Source organism: Xenopus tropicalis, chromosome 10 (assembly GCF_000004195.4).
Source record: "Xenopus tropicalis strain Nigerian chromosome 10, UCB_Xtro_10.0, whole genome shotgun sequence".
NCBI classification, from domain to species: Eukaryota; Metazoa; Chordata; class Amphibia; order Anura; family Pipidae; genus Xenopus; species Xenopus tropicalis.
In genome coordinates this window covers 46,551,488-46,561,640 of record NC_030686.2, presented here as the reverse complement: position 1 = coordinate 46,561,640, position 10,153 = coordinate 46,551,488, and the positions used below count along the sequence as shown (strand labels likewise).

The 10,153-nt window shown below is 42.6% G+C and overlaps 2 protein-coding genes across 3 annotated transcripts in view; one reads left to right on the top strand and one right to left on the bottom strand.

The window, feature by feature from the left end:
* LOC105945210 overlaps positions 1–4,581 on the top strand; it is a 9,287-nt gene extending 4,706 nt beyond the window's left edge. The window contains exons 3-4 of the mRNA XM_012952658.3: positions 2,454–2,521; positions 3,852–4,581. Coding sequence (XP_012808112.2) covers positions 2,454–2,521; positions 3,852–3,878 — 95 coding nt within the window. The 3' untranslated portion in view covers positions 3,879–4,581. The remainder of the gene's footprint in view (positions 1–2,453; positions 2,522–3,851) is intronic.
* znf850 (zinc finger protein 850) overlaps positions 1–9,501 on the bottom strand; it is a 41,163-nt gene extending 31,662 nt beyond the window's left edge. The window contains exon 1 of one of the 2 annotated variants that reach the window (XM_012952652.3): positions 9,392–9,501. The gene's annotated coding sequence lies outside the window, so the exon portion shown is untranslated. Of the gene's footprint in view, positions 1–9,124; positions 9,205–9,391 lie in introns of those variants that run through there. The other variant, XM_012952654.3, reaches the window with a different exon arrangement.
* Between the last annotated feature and the right edge of the window lie 652 nt (positions 9,502–10,153).

Below are 10,153 nucleotides of genomic sequence, written 5' to 3'. Positions count from 1 at the left end.
TTATAGTTTGGGGCTGTTGCACTGTGTCATACTCAGTACCCAGCTATCGCAGAGTATAGAGACTGTTAGAAACCATCCCATTCTGGCTTTGCAGGTAAAAGTAGGGGCAGGGTTTAGTTTTCTGGCCAGTATTGTGCCTTACACACACTTAGAGGCCAATATATTAATATTCTGAGATTGAGAAGAAACAATTAACAGAGACAGAGTTCACTGCAGTTTAACCTCCTGCCCCCCGGTGCTTCTTCTAGAGAACATAGTTCTTAGTTTACACTCTGCTATTTGTAAATGAACCCTTTTATGGATGTTAGAATATTCCGCCTACAAACAGACTGCTCTGGTAATAAATCTGGCCATATACGAAGAGACCCACTTGACTGGTGAGATGCCAAACAAATGGATCTTTGGATCCATTTGGATGCCCAATTATGCCTGCCATGTTCAAGGCCAGATCAGGCTTCATGTAGTAGTTGGGCCCCAGGGCCAATGATCAGATACCGACTCCTGTGGACCATTTGAGCATTAATGAGCATTACAGCCACACGTGACTAGAAAAGGAAAACTGCTGATGGGCTGCTATGGAAACAAGGACTTAAGTTGCTTCCAAGAATCACCTTTGATGGTATCCAAGCCCAGTTAGTAGGCCCAAGGTGTTGGGACTGTTGAGGGAAAGACTTTTTCTTATTCCACACAGAAATGTTTAAATGGACTGGACAAAATTAGTGGCACCTTTTAGAAGGGTTGTAAGAAATATTTTGATTTGTAAGTAAACCACTGGTGATGAGTTGCAGGTACCAGCAATGTAAGAAGCATGGAAAAAAGAAGAGAAAATCAGCAAATTGTAAAAGAGAGCATAGAGAACCTGAAGGCTACAAGTCCATCTCCAGAGACCTTAATGGTCCTGTGTCCACTGTACGCAGTGTTTTCTAGAATTTAGAGGCCCGTGGCACTGTAGCCGTTCTTCTTGGACATAAACCCAGAAGAAAAATTGAATGCAGGTAGTTATTGTTCAAATATTGGTGAAAGAACCTTGATCATCCACCGGACAGGTCCAAGCTGGCCTTTAGATACAAGGTACAACAACTTCAACTCCATCTGCCAGCAACTCAATGAAAGGGGACTCAGGAAGACCCCACTTCTGGCCAAGAAACATTGGAAATCCTCACTGCAGTTTGCTCAAATGCACCTGAACAAGACAAAATCCTTCTGTGGGAATGTTGTGTGGGCAGAGAGGGCATTAGAGCTTTTTGGTAAAGCAAAGAATCTCTCTGGAAAGAGGAAAAATTAAGCCTTCAAAGAAAAGAATACATGAAAGAGAGTTGCTGATGTTCTAAGGTTCCTTTAGTGCCCTGGAACTGGGTGCCTTGAGCCTGTGCTTGGCATGAAGAAATCAGGAGATTACTAATGCCTCTTGTAGCTCAATACTGAAGCCAGGGTCACAGAGCTGCGTCTTGGAGATCATGGGTTTTCCAGAAGGACAATGACCCAAGCATCCTTCAAAAAGCGCACAGGAATGATGAAAGACAAAACGCTGGACTGTTATGAAGTGGCCTAAATCTAAATCCCATTGAACATTTATGGGGGATGTGGAACCTGCCATTGGGAGAAGGCATCCTTCATATCTGGTGGAACTGGAGCAGTTTGCATAAGAAGTAGAATGGTTCAGACTCTAGCCAGAATGATATAGAAATTCATGGCAATAGGAAGCGACATGATTTCAGTTTCAGATTCTTTCCAAAGTGGGTGCTACCAAACATTCATTCTAGGGTGTCAATGGCATTTCTTTAAGAACATAAAGACTAGGATACGATCTGAGTAGAATAACAAAGTTCTGTAATCCTATTAGTCAAATGCAGAATTCTAGAACAAGGTTTTGTCAACTAAAAACTACTTTGCAGTAGAACTTGTAAAGGTGGCCACACACAGGCAGATTTCAGTTGCTGATTCGTGTCCTTTAAGACCATCTCGGCAGCTTATCTGCCTCCCTGACCGATATCTGGCCAAGAATTGGGCAAATGTCGACTGGACAGGCTTGATTTTTTGTTGGATCGGAGACCGCATTGGCTCATTGAAGCAATTCGTGCTCCAACTTATCCCATCCATCACTGAAATGTGATTAGCACAATATCGCCACCCAAGTTAGGCATATCAGTGAATAGATTTGCTCGTTTGGCGACCTTGGCAAACGAGCACATCTTGCTGTGTATGGCCACCTTTACTTATATGAAAAAAAGTGCTAAACTACCAATATTTGTAACCACAACCATTCTAACCCACAAATATGACAATTCAGGCCTAGAAGGGGGCATCACCAACTCTTTCATCGGCAATAACCTTGTTATCCCCGGGATACTGGACCTTGATGTAACTGAGGGCTACAGTGAAAGTAGATATGGGAACGCAGATACACTTCTAATCTTATCGTTCATTTTGTGTATGTTCTGTCTTCTTCTTAGAGGGATCCAGCGCTTCCCATGGGATACTGATTGAGATCATTGTGGCTGCCCTTTGTGTACTGTATTGTGTAAGTATTCTACAGAATCACTACAGATAACAAAAAATAAAATAGTTATTCTTAACTACTTATGTTAATGATTATAAAGAGATTAGTAAACTGAATAACTTTTAAGAGCCGTATCGGTTTTACTTTTCTCTTCTCTGCTTCTCCTGACTCTTCTTACCATTGGGACAGTGTCTCAGTAGACAGCTAGAACTTCTCAGGCTTGGATTCCTGCAAAGCTTTGTATGTTCTTCAATTAACAGACCATAGAGGAAAATCAAAGAAGCTTCCAAGGCATTGCCTGCTACATTGCTACAGTAGTCAGGCAAACAGTAAGGGGAATAGCACAGACAGAAAACTGCTTTCAGTAGTGGTAATATTTACAAAACACCTTAACATATTATAGTGAATGTGTACAGGAATGTTCCTTAGAATTTGATTTCTGTTTATTATAAATTATTTGGGGAGATGCCACAAGACTGGGAATCACCACCTTGATGTCTATTTGGTTTTACCTTCAATAGGAGCCATTTTCTTTAGGCGCATTAGACACTTTCTCCCCCAGGTTATTTAGACTAAGATTGGCGATGTCACCAAGCGAACGGATGGGCGATATCGGGTAGCAAGGGACTTTAAAAAAAAATAATCCGATCGGATTACATTTGAGCTTATGGGGCAGTCGGTTCGGGGACCGCATCAACGAGCCGATGCGGTCCCCGATCCGACCGGATTTTCTAACCTGGCCGATCGAGATCTGCCCAATTTCAGACCAGATATCGGTCGGCCAGGCAGATCTGTTCTGCCCATACACAGGCCAATTAGCTGCTGAATCGGTCCAAGGGACCCATATCAGCAGCTATAGTCGGCCCGTGTATGGGCACCTTAAAGCAATATTCCTATGATCAGAAAGTAAGTCCCAATTCTAAGCTGCTGCCCTTAGGCACATGCCCTTGGGTTCCTATATGGAAAATACATCCCTGACTGTAACTGTGTATTTAAAGCCCAGTTACTGTGTCTTTAAAGCCCTTTATACAGGTGGGACCCTCAGCTGCTGCTGGGTCTACTGTTGCCTGACCAGCAACCAATGGGTCTCTATAGGTAATAAGTCACATTTTTGCAATCTTGGGGTTATATATGTTATGTGCCAAGGTCTAGTAAAATATAAAAACCAATTAAATGTTTGTTTTCAAACAGCGAACCAATTAATGCTAACTGGCAATTGGTTGCTATGGGTAACTAGACCGGTAGCACACTTTGCACTTGTTGTTACATTATCCCTTTAGACATGTCCATCCTGAACCTTGATGGTAGAAGTTTACTGGGTGTACTTATCCTCTGTGTGTTCTTTATCCAGCTGAAGACACTGGGAAGCTGTACCTAGATGGAATGGCTATCTACAAACCAGGACCTGCCACAGAACACCACAGCCCTTGGCAACCTGTCTGCAGGTCTACAATGAACAGTCCTAACAAAGACTAGACAAGATGTAATGTGTGTTGCTCCGCTCCCTCCCAATCAGCTCCCAATCATCCTGGTTTGTTCTTGTATAATAAGTTCTATTTACATTTCCTTCTGTCTGTACTGCACAAATGCCGGCTACAGTATAATAAGAAGTCTCACCAAGTGAGGACCAGTTGGAAGTCTTTTTTGTACCCTTTTTTGAAATTTGTACGTAATTGACAAATGTTTCCAACTGCAGCTTAGTATGTAACATTTTTAGTCTTATTAGTTTTATTAATAAAGGTAATATTGTTTTGCAGTATAGTATCCTGCTGAGCTTGCGGTTTTGCTCGGTACACAACTTCATTATTTGTTATTGGACTTGAACTGTGGATTTTTTATGGATTTCTAATGAATTAATTTTTTTTTACTAATTATGCACAATTTTAATGCACTTTTTACTCTATGATGAGAGATGCATTAACCTATGTTTTAGTATATTAACCTATGGTGTTTATGTAAATATGTTTGTGTATAAATGTGTTCAAATTGGCATCACTTCCACTGATCTGGGTTGTTTTGCCCAGAAACGTTGCACTTCCGCAATAAAATTTGCAAGGGCTCGCCCTGCTTGTAATTGCTCATTGTTTTCTGTCTTTGAATGGTTTGAGAGGGAGCTGATCCCTCCAGCATTGTGCCTCGATCCCTCCAGAATTGTGCCTCGATCCCTCCAACATTGTGCCTTGATCCCTCCAACATTGTGCCTTGATCCCTCCAGAATTGTGCACTCATTTTGGAGTGCTAGGGTGTGCGAGGAAGGTCTCCAAGTTGTCTAAGATTTGCACTTGTCCCATCACTACCAAATTTCATAGTAAAATAGTAACATATTAAGTTAGGTTGAAAAAAGACATACGCCCATCACCATCAACCCTAAAGCTGGCCATACACGTGGCGATCCGACGATGTTTCGTACGACCATCGGTCGCACGAAACATCGTCAGATCCGCCACACACCATTCAGGGCTGAATTGGCAGGTAAGGAGGTAGAAACAATAGGATTTCTACCTCCTTCTGCCGATTCAGCTCTGAAGGGAGAATTTTGGTCAGGCGCCTTCTATGGCGCCCGATCAAAATTTTCTAACCTGGCCGATCGACGAGCCGACCGATTTCAGCAGCTTCCTGCGACATCGGTCGGCTCGCTGACATACCATACACGCACCGATTATCGTACGAAACGAGGTTTCGTACGATAATATCGGTGCGTGTATGGCCACCTTAATGCCTATATATAACCTGCCTAACAACAACAACAGCTAGTTGATCCAGAGGAAGGCAAAAAACCCCATCTGAAGCCTCTCTAATTTGCAATCAGCCCAGTCCCTGGATCAACTTGTACTAAGGGCTCTGGCACATGGGGAGATTAGTCGCCCGCAACAAATCTCCCGTGTCTCGGGCGACTAATCTCCCCGAAATACCATCCCATCGGCGAAAAATGTAAATCGCCGGTGGGATGGTATACGCGGAGGCTCGATTTTATTAGATTCGGGGGAATGTGTACTTTCCAAAAATATGACTTTCTGGGGTGAGCATACATTTTACTAGCTTTATCCCACATATAATGATGTAAATGTGTTGATTTTGCAGGAGCTGAAATGACAGAAATGACAGTACATATGGGGGTATGTTCCCATTGGGGCCCCTACATGCCACATACTTAGATTAACCTATACATATTGGGCATCAAACTATTCAGTGGACCCCTGGCGTTCATATTTAGGGTGTTTTATCTTGGTACCTAATGCTATGTGGGAGATAAAATGCTGCAAACTGGAAGCTTTGAGGGGATTTTTGGAAATGTCATCAAAATTGCTAACTTTAGAAAAGCTGTGCGGCTTGGTACTTTGGAGTAGAAAGACATGGGTACCCATTTTAGATTCGGGGGGAATGTGTACTTTCCAAAAATATATGACTTTCTGGGGTGAGCGTACTTTTTTGTAGCTTTATCCCACATATAATGATGTAAATGTGTTGATTTTGCAGGAGCTGAAATGACAGAAATGACAGTATATATGGGGGTATGTTCCCATTGGGGCCCCTACATGCCACATACTTAGCTAAACCTATACATATTGGGCATCAAACTGTTCAGTGGACCCCTGGCGTTCATATTTAGGGTGTTTTATTTGGTTACTTTATGACCTGAAGGAGATAAGATAATATAGACTGGAAGCTTTGAAGTGATTTTTAAAAACGAAAAAATCACAAATTTTGATAAAAACCAATAACTTTAGGAAAGCATTGCCACTTGATAGTTTGGAGCAGACAGACAGTTGTGCCTACTCTGGATTTCCCAGAATCTGTTCTTTCCAAAAATGTACAATTTTCTGGGATAAACCTTCTGTTAGTGGAATTTTTGGCCTTGAAATCTAAAGTATGCAGCTTTCTGGAGCAGTGCTTTGGGAATTTGGTAGTGTACTGCTGGGAGTTTGTGACCTATACAAGTGACAAATCTCCATAAAACTATATATATTTGGTATTGGCACGTTCAGGAGACATGGGACTTTCCAAATCAGTTGTATATTCATGCATAAAATAATTTTTGTTTCTAGTATGTGTGTTTATATTATGGAAAATTAGATTTTTTTTTTGCATTTTTAGACATTTAGAAGCCTATATCTTGTTACAGAATTGGAATTACACAAAAATTCTACCATATTTTGAAAGCTTGTTTTCCTGGGTAAACTAAAAGTCCCCCCAAGGAAAGGCCCCTAAAGTGAAACAGTGAAAAATGTTCAAAAACTGTCTGGCAATACAAGTTCCGCTTTGACCAAAACGGCTGGCAGTAAAAGGGTTAAATCTCATCTGCCACTTAGCCGCCCAGATTGCCAGATGGTGAAGATCCTGCTGCAAGGTGCCACACCTTGGAGAGAATGTCATTGCTTTAGGGTGTCACACGGAGCATATTCTCGGTAAGCAGAAAAACACTTGCCAAGAATACACACCGCTACTGTAAAATCCTCGTGCCTGCACCGGAAAACACGCTTGTGTGCAGGCACATTTTGCTGATATCTGCTAAAAATGCAGTCTTGCGTGTTTTGACAAATACCAGCTACATGTGCCTGCACCTGAGAGTATTCAGTGCTTTCAGGTAGGAAGATATTACAGTAGCGATTCAAGGTGTAGCATTAACTAAGGGTGAAGTCACACAGAGCTACTTAGTAGCAGCTACTTGTCACGACTACTAAATGCCAGAAAATCCCCTGCCATAGACAATACTGAGAATTGCCTCTGCTAAACACACATAGAGACAATTATCAGTAAATGATCAGCATTGTCTCTTTAAAGGAACAGTAAGACCAAAAAATGAAAGTGTATAAAAGTAACTAAAATATAATGTGCTGCTGCCCGCACTGATAAAAGTTGTGTGTTTACTTCAGAAAGTCTACTATAATTTATATAAATAAGCTGCTGTGTAGCTATGGGGTAAGCTTGAATGGCTGCCCCCGGGGCTACACAGCAGCTTATTATATAAATTATAGTAGTGTTACTGTAGCAAACACACCAGTTTTACCCAGTGCAGGGCAACAGTGCATTATAATTTTATTACTTTAAAGCTCTTTCATTTTTTAGTGTTACTGTTCCTTTAAGTAGCCGTGACATGTAGCTGCTACTAGTAGCTCCGTGTGTCTTCAGCCTTAGGGCAGTGGAACACGGGGAGATTAGTCGCCCCACAACAAATCTTCATTGTCGCGGGCAACTAATCTCCCCGCAATGCCATCCCCGGCTAGAATGTAAATCGCCAATGGGATGGCATACATGTCGCTGCAATGTCCCGCAGTTGCCTGAAGTTCACAGTGACGTGTATGCCATCCCATCCCTTATCTGTAAAGTGCTGGGGGATAAATTGATGCTGTATAAAAAAAGAATAATCACACAGTTATGGCATTTTTATATTGAAGCTTAATATCCAGAAATCTCTGAATTATGGCAAAGCACCTCCCCTGTATTCCCTTTTTCTCTGTTACAATAAAATCGCACCTAGTAATCGATTCTAACCAAACTCATTTCTGTAACTTGTTGAGTAACCACAATAAGGAAAGTCAACAAAGCAATTAAAGTTGTTTGTTTTCCAGAGAAGTAATATGAGCACTTCCAGTTATCACCATAAACTAAGAGAAAAGGAGCCAATGTAGGTTGAATTGGCAAGAAATTGAAGGACATTCAGAGATACACCAGTGGTGTTACTACCGTTCAGCAGACCCTGAGGTTGCAGGTGGGGTTGCCACTTCAGCCTTTTATCACAGGCCACATATTAAATATATATCCTAATGATCAATTAATTTACATACATTCTGCAGACTGAACTGATTTATCTGCAGCCATACAACACGCATCTAAATTAACTGCTAATTAGTCATGCCGGATGTCGATTCAACATGTGGCCGGTATTAAAGGGGTGAGGTGGCAATCTTAGTTCCCACTCCTTCTACTTTTCAAATTTCAGCATCTACTTGTTCCTTTGCTTTGAGAGGTAGAAGGTTCCCTTTAAACAGCAATGTAATGTAATATAGAACATAAGCCCACAAATCTCCCCCTAACTGGCTTTCAGGCTGGGCCCCCTTAGCCCATAACAAGGTTACAGATATATAGAAACATTGGGGTAACAGTCACCCTGCTATAGTTCCAGGGGTACCCAGGGCACAAATAAGCACTCACCCCAAATCCCCCCCTAACTGGCTTTCAGGCTGGGCCCCCTTAGCCCATAACAAGGTTACAGATATATAGAAACATTGGGGGTAACCAGTCACCCCACTATAGTTCCAGGGGTACCCAGGGCACAAAATAAGCACTCACCCAAATCCCCCCCTAACTGGCCTTCAGGCTGGGCCCCCTTAGCCCATAACAAGGTTACAGATATATAGAAACATTGGGGTAACAGTCACCCTGCTATAGTTCCAGGGGTACCCAGGGCACAAATAAGCACTCACCCCAAATCCCCCCCTAACTGGCCTTCAGGCTGGGCCCCCTTAGCCCATAACAAGGTTACAGATATATAGAAACATTGGGGTAACAGTCACCCTGCTATAGTTCCAGGGGTACCCAGGGCACAAATAAGCACTTACCCCAAATCTCCCCCTAACTGGCCCCCAGGCAGGGCACCGTAGCCCTAAGGGAAGCCAGACCTACCTGTATACTTTAAAACTTGGTTGATTGTATTTGTGCATGTGTATATATCTGCGAGTATATTTGCTCAGGAGTCGTATCAGTAGAGATTTGCAGTACAGGTGTGGCTGATAATCTAGTTACACAGCTGAGCACAAGAGCCAGAGGACAGATTGATTGTGAGGCTGGTATGTTGCTATTGTTTTGAGTTACAGATATTCACGATTCAGAAAAGACCATGCATTTCCTAATCTCAGACACCAAGTTATTATTAAATGATAATAAACTCACAGTCAGCTGCTACTTTCACTGCCATTGTGTTTGTAGGGGAGCAGCGCTGATCCCATTCCTACAGAACCCAAAAGCAGAGTGGGCACCCAGCATGTTAGGTTGATCGGATGCTAAAGCAGCTAGCCAATCACTATTCCCAGGGCTGCAGGAAGGTGTAAGGCATCTTGGGATGCGCCAGGAGCTTCTAGAGCAGGAGGGGGGCAATTAAAGAGCCAGAGCCATAGGAAGAGAAGAAGGACCCAGCAAAAAGAGCCCCTGGAGCTGACTGGCACAGAAGGGGTTGCCAAATGCTTGGAAATACCAATATATTATGAGGCAGCCAGGTTGGAGCAACTGCCAGGAAGCCACAGGTAGAGCCTGTAAGTGCGGGACTCACCCACACAGAAATTTGGGAGCAGAAGATCTCAGACAAGGGAGCACTGCTCCTTAAAGTAACATTGTGTTTAAGGGGCACTTGGCAGAGACTGTGCTATAATGGGCACTTCTTAATGTAACACCATTAACTTTACTATGAAGAATGGACATGGAGTGACATGTTAGCTCTGGAATGTTCTGACATGCCCTGCCATATTATCCCTGTAGGGGGCATTACTGCATATTGGTAAGTACTAAGGGAAGCTTGATTTCTAATGTGGCCTTTATACAGCTTTGATTATAACAGGCTCGGGATGATGTATGAGTGATGGGGGGGTGTCTCCAAAAGGGATACTGTTATCAAAATACCAAAAGGGCACATTTATGATCTACACCTGGGCAGTAACC